At 38.3% G+C, this 21,336-nt stretch overlaps 1 protein-coding gene and 1 long non-coding RNA gene across 6 annotated transcripts in view; one reads left to right on the top strand and one right to left on the bottom strand.

Moving 5' to 3' along the window:
* Positions 1-21,336, bottom strand: part of LOC109061777 (growth factor receptor-bound protein 14) — an 82,412-nt gene that overhangs the window by 33,806 nt on the left and 27,270 nt on the right. For all 5 annotated transcript variants that reach the window (XM_042764318.1, XM_042764317.1, XM_042764319.1 and 2 more), the window contains one exon: positions 15,261-15,387. In XM_042764318.1, coding sequence (XP_042620252.1) covers positions 15,261-15,387 — 127 coding nt within the window. The remainder of the gene's footprint in view (positions 1-15,260; positions 15,388-21,336) is intronic.
* LOC122146168 lies at positions 1,324-5,218 on the top strand. Its single transcript, XR_006160866.1, has 3 exons — positions 1,324-1,410; positions 1,544-1,671; positions 4,804-5,218. It is a non-coding gene; the product is annotated as an uncharacterized LOC122146168 (long non-coding RNA).

Raw genomic sequence — 21,336 nt, 5'->3', positions numbered from 1 at the left:
AGAAACCGTTTCAAAATAGTATCAGTATATATCAGTGACTTAAAAAGTTCTTTTTTTCACTAACCACGCATAACATTGTTTTCTCAAAAACACAATAATGTAAATTCATTTTTCTAACATGTTGTTGCACAGTTTGTGCTGAAAACAGTTTAATTAGACTTTTGGATTCAAAAAAGAACAAGAAAAAAGATACCCGCATCTTGCTTTAATCCATTTTCGTTTAGCTGACAGCTTCGAGAGGCTCATGATCAGTCAGCTTCCTTGCAATACACAAGCTAAAGGTGAGCCAAAGGTCATCAGGGAATATTGGTGCAGATAATCACAAACGCTTGAGAAATCACTTCAACTTTCCAGGGCAGGAAGGTTTGATATGATTCATGTATTGATAGTGAGGCCTGTTATGCACTAGCTTCCAGCTTCCAGCTTCATATGAAGTTCTGCACAGCACCTTCTGTCTGAAATCTGACTGTGTAAAACTTTGAGATTTCTGTAGGCGGAAAGGATCTCATTGAGAAAGAAGCGGATTGCTGACAAGAACCGAAAACACACTGCTGGAGAAGGAAAAAGGGAGGTGGTACAGAGGAGTCTCAGATTACATGAGCATGCAAGACTAAAAAAAAAAAACACTGGATATGTGGAGCGTTCATGAGGCCTGTGCTGTATGATTTAGGAGTGCACTGATATTGACAGTCTAGCTGAAACCGATAAGCAATAAAGACATTTCTTTATTTACAATCATTAAATGGCCAATATTATAATCGACACTATTTTGCAAAGAAAGGAAATTAAAGGGATAGTTCACCTAAAAATGAAAATTTTATGTTTATCTGCTTACCCGTGGGGCATCCAAGATGTGGGTGACTTTGTTTCTTCAGTAGAACACAAATGATGTTTTTTAACTCCAACTGTTGCAGTCTGTCACTCGTATAATGCATTGCAATGGTAACAAAATCAATGAGAGTAAAAAAAAACATGCACAGACAAATCCAAATTAAACCCTGTGGCTTGTGATGATACATTGATGTGTAAAGACACAAAATGATCGGTTTGTGCAAGAAACTGAACAGTATTTATATAATTTTTTTACCTCTGATTCACGCAATGTCCAAACTATTAGAACTCTTGTGAATGAGCTTCACAGCAGCCTGTATCTTCTTCTTCTTGTTATTTTATGGCGGCTCGCAGACTTATAAGTGCATTACCGCCACCTATCTCTCAAATGGACCATTGAAACTCTATCTACAATCTCAATTCGAAGTGTCAATGGTCTACTTGAGAGATAGGTGGCAGTAATACACATATAAGTCTGGGATCTGCCATACAGCAAGAAGAAGAAGATGCCTCACACTCCTGCTGCTGTGAAGCGCATTCACAAGGGTTCTAACAGTTAGGACACTGCGTGAATCAGCGGTAAAAACAATATAAATACTGTTCAATTTCTTGCACAGACTGATCGTTTTGTGTCTTTACACATCAATGTATTGTCACGAGCCGCAGGTTTTAATTTGGATTTGTCTGTGCATGTTTTTTTTTACTCTCATAGATTTTGTTACCATTGCCATGCATTATACGACCGACAAACTGCAACGGTTGGAGTTAAAAATCATCATTTGTGTTCTACTGAAGAAACAAAGTCACCTACATCTTGGATGCCCTACGGGTGCCCTAGGGGTAAGCAGATAAACATCAAATTTTCATTTTTGAAAATCCCTTTAAAACACACTAACATAAATAGTTTTCATGCTTAAAAGTGGCCCATCTGCCAAACTACATACTTAAAATCCATCATAAGCACCACTTTAATTCCTGTTAGCCACAAATAAAATAAAATAAAATAAAATAAAATAAAATAAAATAAAATAAAATAAAATAAAATAAAATAAAATAAAATATGAGCACAAACATGGACCACATATCTTTTCCAAAAATAATAAAATAAAATAAAAAATATTTAAAAGGCAGGACAAAATGCCTCTCCTATCTTTTGTTTGTGTCATGTCCAATCACACTCTGCAGTAACCCAGATTATGGTTTATACGGGTTCACTTTAAGGGAAAATAAACATGGTTTGTGCCAATCACAATGCGGGTTGTACGGTGAATCATTAGTCAACAATGAATTTCATTATGGGTTAGAGAACCTCCATTAGTAATATAATTTTACAGTAGTAATGTATATTTTAGTAGTAGTAGTAGTATATATATATTAATCGTAGAGGCTACAGAACACATTATAGGGAAAAAATATATTGCGCTTTATTAAATGCTTCAAACAAGCTCATAAGCATAATGTTTCATGTGGGCTGAAGTGACAGGTGTTTTGATGGATTATTTCTGCTGTTTAATATGCTTCAGAGGAGTGTGCAACTTATTTTAAATGGTTATATTCTTCTCTATAAACATAAGAAATTCAGAGTTTTTTCATTTTGTAAAAAAAACTCATCCTTACAGCAAACAAGTCATCAAAGAATTCACTGCTTCAGCATGTCTTTTCTTATATAGGGATGCAAAATAACATGATTTTTTTAATAAAACACAGAAAAAAAATATGAATGATGAAAGAAACAATCAACAGACTAATTATCAATATAATCATCAGTTGTAGCCCTACATGAAACCATTGAACTTCACACTTCTGGTTCTATTTATGCAGGTCCGTTTTTTTTAGCCTACACTTTTGCATATTGTTAGACATATGCATTTTGCAGTAATATAAAACATTTTTGTTCTAGTACAGTGTGGAGTCGCCACTTGATGTCTAATGTGAAATCTGAGTCCTGAAGCAAAACCATTTGAGAAGCAATGATGTAATCTCATACCATCCCCCATAAACACACACACACACACACCCCTATACCCAAATAAACACATGTTCACACCCCATTCCCCCCAAATGCGCACACACACACACACACACACACACTTAGTTTTCTAATCCTGCTCTCACTTATCAAGCACAACCTGCAGTCAGACTCTGTCCACACAAGCTGCACATGCTGTTAAGATCAGAGCAGAATTCCATCGTCCTCTCGTCCAAACTGACCTGAGAGAGAGCAAGAGGCTCGCTGTCTTTATCAGCAATGGGCAGCGGTAGCACAGACAGGCAGGCGCTACAACTTATCACAGAAATTGAGAAAAAAAGTAATAATAATAATTGAAATGACTGAAGCAACTGATAACAGAGTCTCTTCGATTCTCAAAACACTGACCGACTCAGACACAGTGGCCTTGACCGTCCCTGAGAGCCTAACAACAGAGCAGAGTGCTGTAGCTGCTGATACATACATCTGTGTTTTTATATATATATATATATATATATATATATATATATATATATATATATATATATATATATATATATATATGTATGTATATGTATGTATGTATAATACATTTGTTTAAAAAACATTAAAAAAAAAATTAAAAATCATTAAAGAAACTTTGAATTTCTTAAAAAAAAAAACACACACACTAAGAATAGTGTATATCTTTACAAAAGATTTCTTTTTTGAATAAAAACTGTTCATTTTAACTTTTTATTCATCAAAGAAACCTAAAAAAGCATCACTTTCCAAAAAAATATTAATCAGCACAACTGTTTTCAACACTGATAATAAATCAGCATATTAGAATGATTTCTGAAGGATCATGTGACACTTAAGACTGAAGTAATGATGCTGAAAATTCAGCATTGTATCACAGAAATTAATTCTATTTTAAGTATTATTAAAACAGAAAAATGTTCTTTTTAAATTGCGAATATAATTACACAATATTACCTGAATTTTTGATCAAATAGATGCAGCCTAGATGAGCATAAGGGACTTCTTTAAAAAACATTACAAGTCTTACTGATCCCAAACTTTTAAACGGTAGTGTATAATATAATATCAAAAAAATCTAATCTAATCTTACATTTCAGTCACTGCAGAAAACAAAGTCACCATTGTTAAGCAATGTTACTTAAGCTTCAGTATCAAGGTTTTCTGACAAATTTAGGCATAATATCATGATATAATATAAAATTACAACATTAATATTACAATACACTACTAGTTTCAAGCCAAATTTAAGTTCTTTCTATTTGTCCTGGAAAAGCAAGAAAAAAAAATAAATAAAAAAATGTGAAAAGCCAGAAAAATATGTTTTTGCAGTGATGCTTACCATAACAAACACCACTGATATCAACAAAAAGCTGAATCGCAAACACAGTAGGAAGGAGGTAAAATGCACAGAGCCAAATGTGGGGCAGATTCCAGCTGAGATTCTGAAAGCCCTGTTCTGGATGGGAGTTTTGGGATCATGTATCATGGCTCTAGACATGAGGAGAACAGGCTGGCGAGCCAGAGCGGGACACAGATAGCCCCTCTGCAGCAGACATACTCTATGAGTCATGAGCCTAAAGCGAACAGCAGCACGTCTGCAGGCCATGTGTCTATCTGCAGACAATCCACAGACTCTCTAGACGTATCTTTTTCTCTCTTTTCAGGGATGTTGTTTCGCTCCCTCTGTTCTTAATGATGGCTAGAGTTGCTGTGGAGTTCCATTTAAAGTGAAAACCATTGATTGTTGTTCACAAAGCTCATTTAGTTGCTCCTTGAAACAAATAAAACAAAGTCTGTGTAAATGGTTCATAAAATCATTCTTTACAATCTTTTAATTAATGTTTTACACAGATATTTAAACAGTCAGTCATGAATGAGTCTTACTCTGTGCAATTAAACAAGTGTTTTCTCACTGCACGCATTGTTTTCTTCACGCTGCAGCAAAATGTCTCATTTACATCTGAACGTTCCTCTCCTAGATGTGCGACGTGAGAAAAGGGGAAGTACAGTGAGCTGGAACAGGCCTGGCCAGGAAGACACATCACCGTCTGTTTGCGTTTAAAGCGCATGAAAGGAGAGCTGGGAATTCGCAAATCTTAGTAAGATAAATTTAGCCGACTCAGCAAATACAGCAAGGCCAAACAGTGGTGCGGAGAACGAGGGAGCGATTGCATTTATGACTAATAATAGCTTGTCCATTGCCTTGAAATATGGCAGCATGTTCCAAGTCAGTGTCGGGGGAACGAGTAACCCACCGGTCCTTGAACTGTATTGGGCAGTGTTGAGCTGTGCTGAATGAAGCTGTAATTTGCTCAGCTGCAGTCAAGCTTACATAATCACTATATGATGCCTGCCGAAGTGCCTTCTAAAATTATAGTGATAAGAGAGATGAGTGACAAGATACTGAGATAAGACTTCTGATGGACAAATTGCTTGTGGTCTATAATGCATGTGGAATTATTTATTTGACAAGCTCATAAATATATGCAACATTTCGGCAATATTTGCTCTCCTTCATGACGTTCCAAACCAGGATTGCTTTCTGTGAAATACAAAGCGTCATGTTAGTCTTGCCATTGTTATCTAAAACTGAAACCATAAAAAAAACTTTTTCATTACTTGAAATTATGATAAACTTAAATTTATTTCATTTTTTAAAACTAAAACCATGAAAATGTTGTTACTTAAAATAAAATAAACTTTAACTGAAATAAATATATGTAAATTTATGTAATAAAAAAACCCTTTTATTACAGTTAGTTACCAAAGCAACATTTCTCATTATTCATATATATCTCATTATTCTTCATTATTTTTTTACACTACATTTAAAAAAAAATTCAAAAAGATTATTTGCCATTATTTAAAAGTAAGGAGACACAATGTCAAATTCATAAACGATTCATTCTTTTGAGTCGATTCTTCTCAGTTAACAGCTTCATAATTTGTACTGAATGATTTGTTTCCGAATTGCGAATAGTTAACAACTCATTGTTTCAATGATCTGGTGAGAGTGAATCTCCAGTTAACAACTCTCCGATTCAGTGACCTGGTGGGAGTTAATCTCCAGTTAACAAAACAGTGGGATCAAATTTCCAGTTAACAACTCACTGATTCAGTGAGCTTTTGATAGCGAATCTCCTGTTAACAACTCACTGATTCAATGATCTAGTGAGAGTAAATCTTCAGTTAACAACTCACCGATTCAATGATCTGGTGAGAGCAAATCTCCTGTTAACAACTCACTGATTCAATGATCTGGTGAGAGTGAATCTCCAGTTAACAACTCACTGATTCAGTGATCTGGTGGGAGTTAATATCCAGTTAACAAATCAGTGGGATCGAATCTTCAGTTAACAACTCATTGCTTCAATGATCTGGTGAGAGCGAATCTCCTGTTAACAACTCACTGAGTCAAAGATCTGGTGGGAGTGAATCTCCAGTACACTAAGTGATGTTGTCCAACTCAAAAGGAGCCAAAGACTGGGAGTAATGTGATTTTCAGAGCTCCAATGCTTTAATTTATTGTTTTACAGAGGCAAGAAAGCAATACATGGGTTGAAACAACATAAGAAATGTAATGCTGAATAGAAAAGCAAACTTAAAGGACTCTCTTGCTTAAAGTACATGCTTTTGTATTCACAGGGTTTTTTCAGTAAGTTCTCAGTGTTGTGTGACACAGAAAACCATCATGCAGTGGAAGACCTGTCAGATCACTCTCATTCATCGTGGGGTATAAAACAGTTTCACTGCATATGGATTTACTCAAGTGTGAAAACGGATCAGGGCTGGAGTCTGGGAGAGGTTAGAGAGGCTGACGGACCCAGAGGGCTCTGAAACAGCACGTCTAACTCTGTGGGCCTTTGTCATGTTAATGCACCATGACACTACAAGCACAGAAGTGCTTTCTCACGACTAAAATAGCTTTTAAAGACCACGTAAAACAAAGCCGTGCCAACAGCCAGGGCCTCTGGGCTCAGCTGGTAATATAAAAAGCATGGGACAAGGATCCATTTTACATCAGCATGATTAGTTTGTGGTGAGACGCTTTTCTTGCAGAGTGGCAACAAACTGTGTGTTTTGAAGCAAAGGCCTCGTGGGTTTGATATCGGTAAAATGCTGCCCTCTTGATGCCAGTGACAGACACGCACACCGACTGGCATGTCTTCGCTTCATGAAAATTATATTGCACTTCCAAATCTAAGGTGGTAAGTTTTATTGATGCATCGCCATAGTTTGGCGTGTTGTCTAAAAGATCATCAGTTAGTGTTTTGACAGGCAAAATTCAAAAATGGATATTATAATAATAGCAAGATGCTCAAAAAAATTATTAAATAAATAAAGAGAGAGAGATTCAACAAAGCAGCCAAAGATTAATTTAAATCAACTTTTTTTTTCTTTTTCTTTTTCCATGTAAACAGTTTAACAATAAAATACAAAAAGGAAAAAACAACAATTATTTAAATTATTTAAATAATTTGTAATATATATATATCAAAATAAATATTATTAAACATATTTGTGATTTATTTTCCTATGGGCAGAGCCGTTTGAAGGGTCTTTCATGAACATCAGGTGAGTTGAATTTACAAAATTAAAAAAAAAAAACTCTTCACAGTTACTGCTAAAAAAAAGAACTTCTGAAGTATTAATAGAGATTACTTACAAAACTAATTTGATTAATTAGATTCAAAATGTTTTATGCAAGAACTAAAATATTCAAGGTAAAATACTTTGTTTTTGACAACATAAACACAATATATGGGATTTATATTTTACTGTCACAGTCTGGCATATTTTGAAAATGCTAAGTAAGATTTCCATAAACATTCCAAAGGACTCCAAAATTCCAAAATTTGCTCACAATTACTTTCAGTGTCTCTAAATCTAAAAACCAATACTCCAACACAGAGAAGAGGGAGTCATTAGCGTTGTGGGGGGAAGGGCGGCTGGGACAATAACGCAACACTTTACTCCAGCTCACCACAGCTATTCATCTGGGCTGGGGGCAGGGCGGGGTGATGATGTCATTGCTTTCTGCATGCTGACCGTGTGACTCAGATGTGCTGTCAGACAAACAGCTGTGTGCACTAGCATTCTCCTTTTGTCCCACTTGGAGCAACATCTCAAAAAGACCTGCCAATCAAAGCACCCTGGGACACAGACCTGCGCAGGAATTGACCCTTTGCTAAACCCCGCCGCTTCGATTACTACTGCAAAGACGAGCTTTACAGACATTGTGTATAGGAATGAATTCAGTAAAATTTGCTTATTAAGTGAATGGTATTATTCTTTTCACAATGCAAAACATTTAATCTGCCAAAAGTCTGTAGAGAAGCGGCCCACCACCGTCAATACCATGGTGTTACCCCTCGATGGTGGAAGACCAGTGACAAAGTCCAGGGCTATATGTGAGCAGGGGCGGGAGGGGATGGGCAAAGGGTGAAGCAGACCAACAGGAGACTGATTAGAACTCTTGTTCTGGGTGCAAACTGAGCAGGCAAACACAAACTGCCTGACGTCCTGGGCCATGGATGGCCACCAGAATTGCTGGCGGATGGCAGCCAGTGATCTCCGAACCCCGGGATGACAGACCAACTTAGATGAATGCCCCCACTGGAGGACTTCAGGGCGCAACACAGCCGGCATGAAAAGTCTACCCTCTGGGCACCCCCTTGGCACCTCTCTCTCTCGTAAGGCCTCCAGTACTCTCCTCTCCACATCCCAGGAGAGCGACCCCACTACAATCTCTTTAGGGATAATCATTTCAATCGACGCACCCATTCTCGCCGTATCCCTGAAAAGACGGGAGAGGGCATCGGGCTTTACATTTTTGGGGCCTGGACGATACAAGAGAGAAAAGTTGAACCGGACAAAGTAGAGTGCCCATCGGGCTTGGCGTGAACTCAACCTCTTGGCCGAACGGACGTATTCCAAATTCTTATGGTCTGTCCAGACCAAGAAGGGCTGTGCTGACCCCTCCAACCAGTGACGCCACTCACCCAACAGCTCCTGATTCCCTACGTCATAATTCCGTTCTGTTGGGCTCAGGCAGTGATAGTAGTAGGCACAGGGATGTAACTTCCCATCTCTGGGGGACCTCTGAGAAAGGACCGCACCTACTCCAATCTCGGAAGCATCCACCTCCACAATAAACTGACGTTCAGGGTCTGGAAACGAAAGAACAGGAGCAGAAATGAATCGGGACTTGAGGTCATCAAAGGCCTCCTGAGCTCTTCTTAACGAAGAAGAATCCTGCACCAGCTGGAGACGAGGAGGGACGGATGAGACCGGCATCTAGGGACTCTCGAATATATTTGTCTATAGCCTCTCTTTCTGGACCAGACAGGGAATATAAACGACCCTTGGGCGGAGAAGTGCATGGGAGGAGGTTGATGGCACAATCATATGGCCGGTGAGGAGGCAGGGACACAGCCCGGGACCTGCTGAAAACCTGCTGAAGATCGCGGTACTCCTCCGGAACCCCAGACAGATCAGCTTCCTCCACCTGGACAACAGGAAACACAGCGCCAGGAAAAGAGGCAGAACCCAAACAAGACTTAAGACAAGACTGTTTTCAAGACAAAACTGAATTTCTGGCCCAATCCATGTGAGGACCGTGCTGCACCAACCACGGGTGCCCCAGAACCACTGGGGCACTCGGGGAATTAAGAAGGTACAGATCGGTTATCTCATGGTGATTGCCCGAAAGAATAAGACTTACAGGAGGGGTGAGGTGAGTGATGGTGGTGATAGGAGAATCATCAAGAGACCGAACAGAGATAGGAGTAGAGAGGGGAATGGCAGGAATTCCCCACTGCTCAGTCAGTCCTGTATCCATGAAACTACCACCAGCCCCTGAATCCACCAGGGCCAAACAGGAGTGACTGGAACCTCCAAACTGAGCACACACAGGAAGAAGTGAGTGGGAAGAGGGGGGAAAATTAAGGGGAGATGTGCCCACCAGAATCCCCCTGACTACTGATGGGCCCTGGCTTTTAGCGGGCATTTGCTGACGAAGTGTCTGGCCCTCCTACAGTAGAAACATAAGCCCCGGGTGAGTCTCTCTTGTTTCTGCTGAGAAATGAGACGCAGGCATCCCACCTGCATAGGTTCAGGGTCAGCAGGGGACGGCAGAGGCAAGACAGAGATGGAGTCACTGGTCATTTCTCCCACCCTCCAAGAGGTGCGAGCAGTCGATTGTTGGCGACGAAGGCAAAGGTGGCTCTCCACATGGAGGCCCAAGTCGACAAGATCATCAAAGCCGTGTGGAAGCTCATGGGATCTTGTCTTGGATCTCCTCATCCAGTCCAGCACGGAACACAGCTCTACAAGACCCCTCATTCCAGTCACAGGCCGCTGCTAAGGTCTTGAACTCGATGGCAAACTCAATCACTGAACGGACTCCTTGACATAGCCATGCCAGCTGGGCTGCCACCTCATCACCCCGAGCAGAACGATTAAATAACTTGACCATCTCCTGCCGAAAGTCATCAAAAGAAACACAAAAGGGAGCCCGGGCCTCCCACACTGACGTTCCCCAGTCACGGGCCCTGCCTGTTAGGAGGGTTAAAACATAAGCCACTTTAGTCTCCTCCTGGGCATACCGGCGGGGCTGTAAGGCAAAGACTAGGGAGCACTGAGACAGGAAGACTCTGCAGTAGTTGGGGTTCCCGTCATAGGGAGGTGGGTTGTTGGCATGAGGCTCAGGTTCATGACGGAGAGAGGAAAAGCTAGTGGTGTCATCCGTTCTGGCTGAAGTCTGCCTGCGAAGTTCATGGAGCTGGGCAGTCAGATCCAACAACTGAGCATTAAGGAACTCGACCTCCCGGGATGTGGAAAACAATAGACAACAAAAAACAATCCAGTTACAGGGCAGCCCGGAGCGGATCCAAAAGTGCCTCCTGGACGAATTCCAATAGGGAAAATCCACCAAAGCAAGGCCAAGACAAACTGACAGAGAGGTGTTGAGGCGGGGAGCTGGTGGCGTACTGGCGGCGAGGTGAAGAAGAGCCGAGATAGTGATCAGAGATTGCGAGCGAGGGTAGGGCTGGAGGAGTTAACGCTGCCTGGAAGCAGGAGGGAGAGGGAAAAAACAAAACTAAAAGATGAAAACAAAACTGGCAAGATCTCTGCACAGGCAAAACATAAGACGTGGTCGGAGCTAAGATTACAAAGAGCACAACACGACGATCTAACACAAGACAGCACACGTGAGGAAACTAAATAGAGAAGTAGTGATTAACATAACGCTGAGCAGGTGATGGTGTGGCCAATAATAAGATAATAATGGAACAAGAGGGCGGAGACAGGCACCACGATGACACAGAAGCACATGGTAAGTGTAAACAACCACACACACACACAATAAGGGAAATACAGACAGATCAGCCCGGGGGCGTGACAGTTTAGTATCGCTCTAGAGTGGGCAGAATTATTCACATGTCGTTATAGTTGCGCCGCCTCTACTGCCACAACTCCTAAAAAAACTTTTTCATTCTGCATCGCCCCATCAAACTCTCGCTGGATCTGCTCTTCTGCTATCAACGAGAGGAACGTCTGTACTTCCGCAACAGACCACAAAACTTTTTGGTTGTTAAAAAAGGTGCGCTCGTTCAAAACAGGTTCAAAACAGTTGCATTCAATCCTTCGCTGTCTGTGCTAATTTAAATCTAGTGGCTCTTTTGTGTTTGAGTCGCAAGTTCAGTGACGCAGGTAGTGACGATTCTCTCCGGCCAATCCGTGATCAGCAGCGTTTACACGTCATGTTTTGGTAATGGTATGGTTCACTTGGAACCTCAACAGAGGTGGTACTAAAAAAAAGTACCAGGTACCAGGTACTGTACCCAGTGGAAAACCCCCCAAAAGTGAACTGTACCGAGCCGTACCGTGCTGTACCATGCAATGGAAACGTGCCAAATGACAGGCTAGGCATTTGAGAATTACAATCAGCAGCTAAATTGATGAAGTGCAGCCTGAGGCGTGTATTTAAAAGAATCAGGTAACAAGACCTGGACTTGTCTTGAGAGGACAATTCACTCCCCAAAAAGAGGAGTCAGGCCCAATCAAACTCTTTAGACATCACATTGAGAACAAAACACATCCTGATCTGCAATATCTGTGAATCACACAATTGCGAAAACCCTGAAATAAAACAATAAATAAATAAATAAATAAACAGATTGAAAAAAAATATAGATTTGTATATATTTATTATTTAATTTAATATTAATTATTAATGAATTATAATAGAAATAATTTAAATAAATAATAATAATAATAATAATAATAATAATTTTATATTTTATTTAATGGTGTGTATTTATAAAAAAATGTATTTGGATGAAATAATAAAAATTCGAAATAATATACATATAATATAATATACATATAATATTTAATTTAATTTAATTTAATATATATATATATATGTGTGTGTTTGTGTGTGAGTGTGTGTGTGTGTGTGTGTGTGTGTATGTGTAATGAAATAGCCTAATAATAATAATAAAGAAAAAACTAAACTTAAAAATAAAAATTAATTAATAATTAAATTATATTTTGAGATACATATTGATATATAATATTGAATGAACTGAACTCTCTTGATTTTGATTGCATGCTATAGTATTATATGTAGTATATATTGACAAATTTGAGCAACAGCAACCTAATGTCGCCACATATTGGCCCACTCTGTGATCGATGGTCTGTAATTTCAGCCTGTAGCGTGAGCAAGCCTTACTGACGTGCACACGCGTAAAGTCTGATGTAATTATCGCCACCACCCAGCCCTGGACCATCTTTTACAGCAGACACAGTCTGGGTCATCGTCTGTCCTCGGCAAACTGCAAAAACTAGCACAGCAAAAAGTTTTCGTGACACTTCCACCCCATCCCCCTCTGGTTTCCCTCTGTTTCACTCATATACTGTGGCCATAATTGCTAGCCTCAGATATAATACGAGAGGGATCATTACTGCCAGCCTCAAATATAATGAAGGCCCCCATAATGGCAAACTGCAAAGCCACATTATGACGGCACATTTCAATATGCTGTAATTTGCAGATTTTGCTGCAGGTCAAAGCTGTTCCGGATGGCCGTTCATAACATATATTTGTCATATAATAAGATCCACAGGGGTCTTGCTTTTCCCAAATCAGCAATGTAAGCAGATTGCGTTGGCCATATAAGTTCTGGAGCAAATTCGCTCTGAGTGTGCATCTGATATCCGGCTCTCAGCTTTCATTATACATAAGGCACCAAAATAATCTCATACAAAAAGCTCTTCACAGTTAGTGCTAAAATACAAACACACCATTATAACAACTCACGAAGTATTTCAATATTTACATACTTTTTCTGAAATTAGTAACTACCATTACAACCAAACAGTTTTATTACATTCAAAATGTTTAATGCACAATATAAAATATTCAAGAACATTTTTGTTAAAACACTGTTAAAGGGATACTCCACCCCAAATAGAAAATTTTGTCATTAATCACTTACCCCCATGCCGTTCCAAACCAGTAAAAGCTTTGTTTGTCTTCAGAACACAATTAAAGATTTTTTGGATGAAAACCGGGAGGCCTGTGACTGTCTGCGCCACAAGGATGTGCTGTTTCTACGTGTATTTAGCTTGATTTGAAAGAAAACAGTGCATCCTTGTGGCTTGGCTAATACAGAAGAGTATATGCAGCATACAGTGATATGGAGAGACACAGAGGAGACAAAGGAATTGTTGAATAAAGTCGTTACTTTTGTTTTATTCGCTTACAAAAAGTATTCTCGTCTCTCCATAACATGACAGTTGAACCACTGATGGCAGATGGACTATTCTGACGATGTCTTTCATACTTTTCTGGACCTTGACAGTGTAACTTATTTGGCAGTCTATGGGACAGTCACAGGCCTCCCGGTTTTCATCCAAAATAACCCTAAATTGTGTTCCGAAGACGAACAAAGCTTTTACAGGTTTGCATCGACATGGGGGTAAGTGATTAATGACAAAATTTTCATTTTGGGGTGGAATATCCCTTTAATTACTAAATAAACATAATGATATTTGAATTTTACTTTTACAATCTGAGATTATCATAAAGATCTTAGAGTTCTAAGAACTGATTCACTGAAACAGACATTTTGAACTGATTCACTGAAATGAATCAAACTTGCTAACTCTAAGACTACATCTGAATACTTCCATATTAAATAAGAGGTGAAAAACAGCATGGGAAAAAACGTAGTATGTCCGAATTCATAGTATTCATAAAACAGAAGGCAAAAAAAAGTCCAATGGACACCTTACTATCCCATGTAACCCTGGGAGAGGATTTAATTGATTCTGGACACGTCCCATCTTTGTTTTTGCTACTGTTTAAATCACAGGCAATATAAAACATCTCACAAGACAAGACTGTGAAACTAGTCTAAAGATACAGCGTTTATTTTCATCTGAATATTCATTATTTTGCCAGTAAAACCAAAACTACTAAAGTCTAAATGTAACTCATTCTACATCTTTTAAGCTACATCCACCAATTTCGGCACAGATCTTCAGTCTGTTCTGACTGTATATTTTCTAATTGATCAGACACATGGGTTTTTCTCTAGTGGATGATCAGATATATCCAACAGACTTCCATTAAAATGTTTTGATTGTAATTAATACAAACATTTTAAAGCTACATAGTCCTTCAGCTAACTGATCCATCCATCCATCCATCCATCCGGTCTGCATAGAACCAAAGCCGTTGAACAATTTTAAACTTTCATGCATTTTGTCAAGCCGACAAATGTACTTGACGTACATTCCTTCTCTAATTATAAGAGATGTTAAAAATGTCTACATTGCCCTTTGCCATGCTTTTCCCTTGTTGCTGTACTAGATCAGAAACTACATCCAAAAATGGATGGATTCAGAGGGCTGACGCAGCTAAACTGGTTAAACATCTCTCTGTTCCAGTGTACGTCATTAGTGCTCTAGGGAAGTTTAAACATTCTGCCTGTTTATCAGTCTGCATTTGTTTGTATGCTGTATTTTTAGATTTAGTCTCACAAGAAGTGGATTTAAACTGAAATATCTGAGCGTTTCTACTGTAGTTACTGACTGGCGACGAAAGTTTGTTTTGGCTTCTGGACTTTTTAACCAAATGAGAACAAAAAGACCAGGGACAATCAATCAATCAGTCAACCAACCAATCAAACCATACAAATGATATGCTTCCATATGATACACAATCGCTTTGTTCCAAAACCTAGCGATGCCTATATAGATACAAAAGCTGTTGTAGCCTCTTAAGAAAGCATCCTTCGGCCACATTCTAATGCAGCATTCCATCAGTTTTCCAAAGAGGAGCCAATCGCATAATGTTCCCTATGTGGGCAGTAGACAGCTCTTCTGAACAGCAGTGGCTTAAATAAATCGCGAGTCTCACCTGAGTCGCACTGGTTTTGGTCCAGGGTAACAGACACTCGGACACTAGAGAGACAGTGGATGGCAGCAACTCTGGGAAGGGATCCGGGACGGGTCTCATCTGTGTTTCGTCCACCTCTCTACTTTTCCTGAGGAGAGAGAAATCAATGACAAGGAACATGAATAAAAACGATGGAAGACTGGCATTATTCACACAGGATTGGAGGATGGTTGTCTGAGCTGAAAATGTCATGTCACCAATAAATGTATTTTAAGTTAATAAAAGTCCTCCAAAATATGAGCTACTGCTGAAAAATCATTAATTTGATACCATTTTTTGTGGGAAAAAAAGCTGCATTTGGGCCTCAAAATGGTGTAGTTTGGTTTCTAGCTTTGACCTTAAGATACAAATGCATTTGCTATGGAAATCAGTGTTATTTTAGTACCATTGATATATGCAGTATATTTGTGTGTGTGTGTGTGTGTGTGTGTGTGTGTGTGTGTGTGTGTGTGTGTGTGTGTGTGTGTGTGTGTATGTGTGTGTGTTTGTTAATTTTTTAATTTTTAGTTAGTTTTAGAAATTTTGTTGCCTTTTTGTCATTTTAATAGTTTTTGTCTTTTATATACATACAGTTTTTAAGAATTTCTATTTCAGTTTGTTATTTTAGTACATCAAGTTCAACAAATTTAAAAAGAGAATCGTTGCCATGACAACTATCTGATATAAAAAATATATATGTTTTATTCAGTATTTTAAATAACAAATCTTGTTTTTAAGGTGTTAATTTTAGTTTCCGTTTTAGGTTATGCTTACATGATGGTGTAGTCAAAACAGAAAAGTTTTTCCCTTGCGTTTTTAAAAAGTTTCACGTATACACGACAAAGTTTTAAAGGGGTCATGAAATGAGAAACCAAATTTGCCTTGATCTTTTGGAATATAAGAGGTCTTTGTACCATTAAAACGTCCTGCAAGTTTTATAGCTTAAGACGTCCTCCCCATTATAAATGAGCCATTTATTTAATCAAGCTGTAAATACAGCTCGTTCTGGATCCATGGTAAGAAGTGACGTCACGGTGCGAAGTGACGTTCCAACCATTTGCATATGACCGCCTCCAGCACAAGACAACTACGCTCATTTCGTATCGTTGTCGCGCCGCGTGCCTCACAAGTGTTCAGTCGACGGACAGCGAGTGGGTCTGTGTACAGGAAAATTACAATGCCACGCAGATGTGCTCAAACATAAGGTTTTATCATTGCAAGAGCCATCGCTTCGAATGCATCACCCGCTACTAAACAGTTACGCTCAATCCGCAAATGTTCTGGCTGGGGGTGTTAATAATTGATCCATAGGCACTGTCGTTAGCCAATCATAACAGTGGGCGTTAACACTGAACTCTTAAAGGGGAAACAACCCAAAAACTGACTGTTTGAATCAAAGGATGAGAAACAGGGTGGGAAAATGTCATAATTCACTACATTTTAAAAGTTTTTAAAAAAAAAACTATAGTAATACTATAATTGCACCTAGGGGACCATAATAATAAAATAAAAAAACCCATGTCATGACCCCTTTAAAAATGATTCGCGTTTAAACATATCCACGAAAACGGCCATAAACACTGTATTACGTATGCCAGGCCAGTATTTGGCACTGTCACATTTTTAGTAAACAGTACCTGTAGGAAAGATGATTATATGATGATTATATGATGTATATGATGTGTCTCCGCTGTTGGATGTAATAATGGTGAAGTAAATCCACACTTTGCTGAAGAAGTGTTAGCAAACTCTTGAGTAGCAACAACCATGTACTCTGCCATTGTTGTGTATGTTTGTTTGTGCTTGCCTTTAAAATCTACAACTGCGCATGTCTACATACCTAACACATAATACGCACGTGCATGACGTCACAGTTTTCAAAGATTTCCATATTGGGTGTTTACATGGAAACGATAACGGTGCCGTTTTCAAAAACTTGCACTTTAAATCCCGTTTTCAAACATATGTGTTTTCAGTCCCCAAAATGCTGTTGTTGTGTAAACGAACAGTCAAAACACATAAAAAGTTTCCCGTTTTTGGCTGAAAACGTTGTCGTGTAAAAGACCCCTTAGTTTTAGTAAACTAATAACCTCGCTTCAGCTAAATGAAAATGAGGAATGTCACTGAACTAACTGAAATAAAATAAGTGTATTTTTTTTTTTTTTAAAGTTTATTTTTTTTTTATTTATGATATTGTTTTTTTTTTTTTTTTTTTTTTTTAGTTATTATTAATTAAATAAGTATGTTTTATGTGTGTGTCTCAAATTGGCCACCTCAGTATAATCAGCATCATCAAAATAGTATGTTAGATGCGAATGACATTTCATAAACCAGACGTTCTGCATTCTCAGCGCAGCAGACAGCAGCTGTGTGAGGCAGCGGCTGATGTCATATGATGACAGATGGGATGACTGAAGTTCTGTCTCCCAGGCAACAGCCGGTCTTCAGCCAGAGATGACTTCATCGGCAGTACCTGAACGCTCCCCGGAGGGCCGGCATAAAGCGAAGAGCGGCAGTCGGATGCTGTGTGATCATGTGCTTATTTATAATCCGTTTAGAGAGTTCTGTTGATGGGTAAATCTCAAGAAAAACACTGAGGACATGCACAGGTCATATTTCACCCACAGTGTTTGCTTAAAGAAAATAAAGCTTGCTTTTAGGAGCATTAAGAAATGTTGGATTATTTTCATCCTAAAACCCAAGCAACTCATTCCCATAATGTGGAAACAAATAATGCTAAATTATTTAAATTGTACAGTAATTATACATAATTTTAGTAATTATTAAACTGCCTTTTAAATATGTGGAATTAAATATAAACATCATTTTATTACAATTCTTTCCAATGCATTACAGGTTCATAGTTCTAAAATAGACTTTCCATTATGTAAAATCTCTTTTTAAATATATATAATGAACATAATACAGTGTGTATAAAGAGTAACTTGCAGTGGCTGCAACTCATTTGGTCTGTCTCTGTGTGTTTTGTGTTTTGCTCTATCTCAGCTGGCACACCCAACTAAGAGGAGGAATAGATACTTGAGAAGACTGAAGAGAGAGAGAGAGAGAGAGAGAGAGAGAGAGTTTTACCTGAAACTATTTTATATACCTGAATATATATATATATATATATATATATATATATATATATATATATATATATATATATATATATATAAATCTATGCTCTCAGTGTCAAACACAGAAACGTTAATTCATGCGTTCAAGACTAGATAGATTATTGTAATGCTTTATTGGGTGGTTGCTCTGAGTGCTTAATAAACTAAATTCAGCTGGTCCAAAATGCAGCAACTTGAGTTCTTACTAGAACCAGGAAGTAAGACCATATTAGCCCGGTTCTGTCAACACTGCACTGGCTCCCTACTGAACAACGAATACATATTAAAATCTTGCATATTACTTATAAAGCCCTGAATGGTTTAGCTCCTCAATACTTGAGCGAGCTATATCACATTAAAGTCCTTCACGTCCGCTGCGATCTCAAAACTCTGGCCATTTGACAATACCTAGAATATCAAAATCAACTACGGGCGGCAGATCCTTTTCCTTTTTAGCACCCATTCTCTGGAACAATCTACCTAGTGTTGTTCGGGAGGCAGACACACTCTGTCAGTTTAAATTTAGATTAAAGACCTCTTAAACCTGGCATACACATAACACACTATCATATTTCTATAATCCAAATCTGTTAAAGGATTGTTAGGCTGCATTAATTAGGTAAACCGGAACTAGAAACACTTCCCACAACACCCGATGTACTCGTTACATCGTAAGAATAATGGCATATATGCTAATTTTAGTCTCTTTCATTCTTAATCCAAGGTCACCGTAGCCACCAGATCCAGTCTGTATCCAGTCCAGATGGTGGATCAGCACCTAGAGACGACCTCTACAGCCCTGAATGTCAGCGGAGATCATGTCAACTAGATGCGCCCCAGAGACAGATACCTTGCGAAGACCTTGTCACCTCCACGACCATCGGCACAAGACCACAGGAACCAGACAAGACCTCTGCACCTGTGTTGCAGACTGGATTTAAACCACACCATGCTGCTTTCGCCAGGCTAGAGGAGAACTGGCCCCCTGACTGAACCTGGTTTCTCTCAAGGTTTTCCTGAACTGGATGATGATATCATTGAATCATCAATGAACTGACTGAAAAATGACTCTGTTATTGTCTTTTTGCATAATTGACAAACTATTTTTCTGTTTGACTCTTTAAAGCTGGTTTGACACAACCAGTATTGTATAAAGCACTACACAAATAAAGGTGACTTGACTTGACTGAAGAAGACTAGAGTAATGACGCTGAAAATTTAGCTTTTCATCACAGGAATAAATTACATTTTTAAATATATTCAAATAGAAAACAGTTAAATTTAAATTTAAAGTTTTAAAATGAAAAATTTAGTTTAAACTAACAACATTTCACAGTAATATTACATTTTGCTGTATTTTGGTTCAAATGAATGCAGACTTGGTAAATATAAGCCTTTTTTTTTCAAATACATAAAAATTGTACATATATATTAAATCAACAAAAATCTCGAGCAAAAATAAAGAGAACCACCACAGCAATTAAACTGACTGTGACATTAGCAAAGTACTATGGCTTAATAAAACATAAGTAGCCACACAGAAATAGAAAGAGAAAAAAGAAAGAAAAAAAATAATAAAAAAATCCATCTTCTCCAGCAAGTTTGAGTATGAAGCATCTGAAGTATGCATATGGGATGTGTATGTGTGTGTGGCAGGGTGACCAGATGCCCAGCTTTACTTAGAACAGTCCTAGTTTAATGAGGTGTGTCCTAGGAACACCATGAATTTTCCTGACAGTGCCTTAAAAATTTTTTCAACTGTTCAACTGACTTGCCCAGGTAGAACACTGAAACATATTGGTCTTAAAGGGACAGTTCACCAAAAAATGAAATTTCTGTCATCATTTACTCACCATCATGTCACTCCAAACCTGGGGTGCGCTTCCCAAAAGCAACTATGGTTGCAAATTCCCTCGTTAGATGACCACAGTTAGCTAATGATGCTTCTGGGAAACGCACCACTGTCTGAATTTAATACATAACACAAGAAAATATATTTTAAAGAACAGTGATATCCAAACAACACTACATCCCACTGACTTTCATAGTATGGAAAAAATAATTCAAATATCGTCTTTCGTGTTCCTCAGAAGAAGAAAAAAAAAATCATGGAAGGTTTTCATTTTTAAATGAACTATTCCTTTAACTACATATTCTCGTTATTTAAGGTAAGAAACAACAGGCAAAAACACTTGTCATGCACTGGTCAGTTTTGAATTTTTGTAATATTTGGCTTTTCATAATGTGTTATTATATAGTAATGGAAAGAAAACATCCAAAATATAATATTTTCATTGCACTTTATCTATTTGCGTCTGTAGATTTTAATTACAATGCATATCTTTAAAGGTTGTTTTCTCAAAATGAGCCAAAAAATCTCCTCTTCAGTAGCACTTACAACAAACTGCACAGTTGTATTCCTATTTATATTCTGATGTTTTTTACAAAGGGGTTTGTTCAAAATCCTTGAACAAAAGAAAAAAAAAAGAAACAGGAATTTTGAACCTGCCTTTAACCAGCATTCATATTTCTGTTCTGGAAATGCATGCAAATCAGTGCATATTTAATTAGATAATATCTCATTTGAATATTTAAACATAACATTTCAGAATACTTGTATTACAAAAAAAATGTGATTCTTAATCAACTGGGGAAGTATGTTTTACCCTATTCACCTAAAGTGTCTCTGCCTTCCAAAACGACAGTCAGCCTAATCTAAGAATGCTGGAACGCAGCAGGGTGCATTTAAGTTTGTGTCTACATATGAGGGAGCTCAGTTGTTTGTTGGTTACGGCACAAATAAACACTTAAGAGTCCTCCATCGAGAGCCACATTTGAGCCATGCCGTAATAATCTCACAGCTACCGTATCACACGTGGAAGACGTGACATAAAGTCCCTTGTGATTCCTCACAATTCCTCCCCAGAGCTGGAAAGTAA

Source organism: Cyprinus carpio, chromosome A9 (genome assembly GCF_018340385.1).
Source record: "Cyprinus carpio isolate SPL01 chromosome A9, ASM1834038v1, whole genome shotgun sequence".
Lineage (NCBI taxonomy): Eukaryota > Metazoa > Chordata > Actinopteri > Cypriniformes > Cyprinidae > Cyprinus > Cyprinus carpio.
The sequence above is the reverse complement of the archived record's forward strand: the minus strand, read 5'-3'. Positions and strand labels throughout refer to the sequence as shown.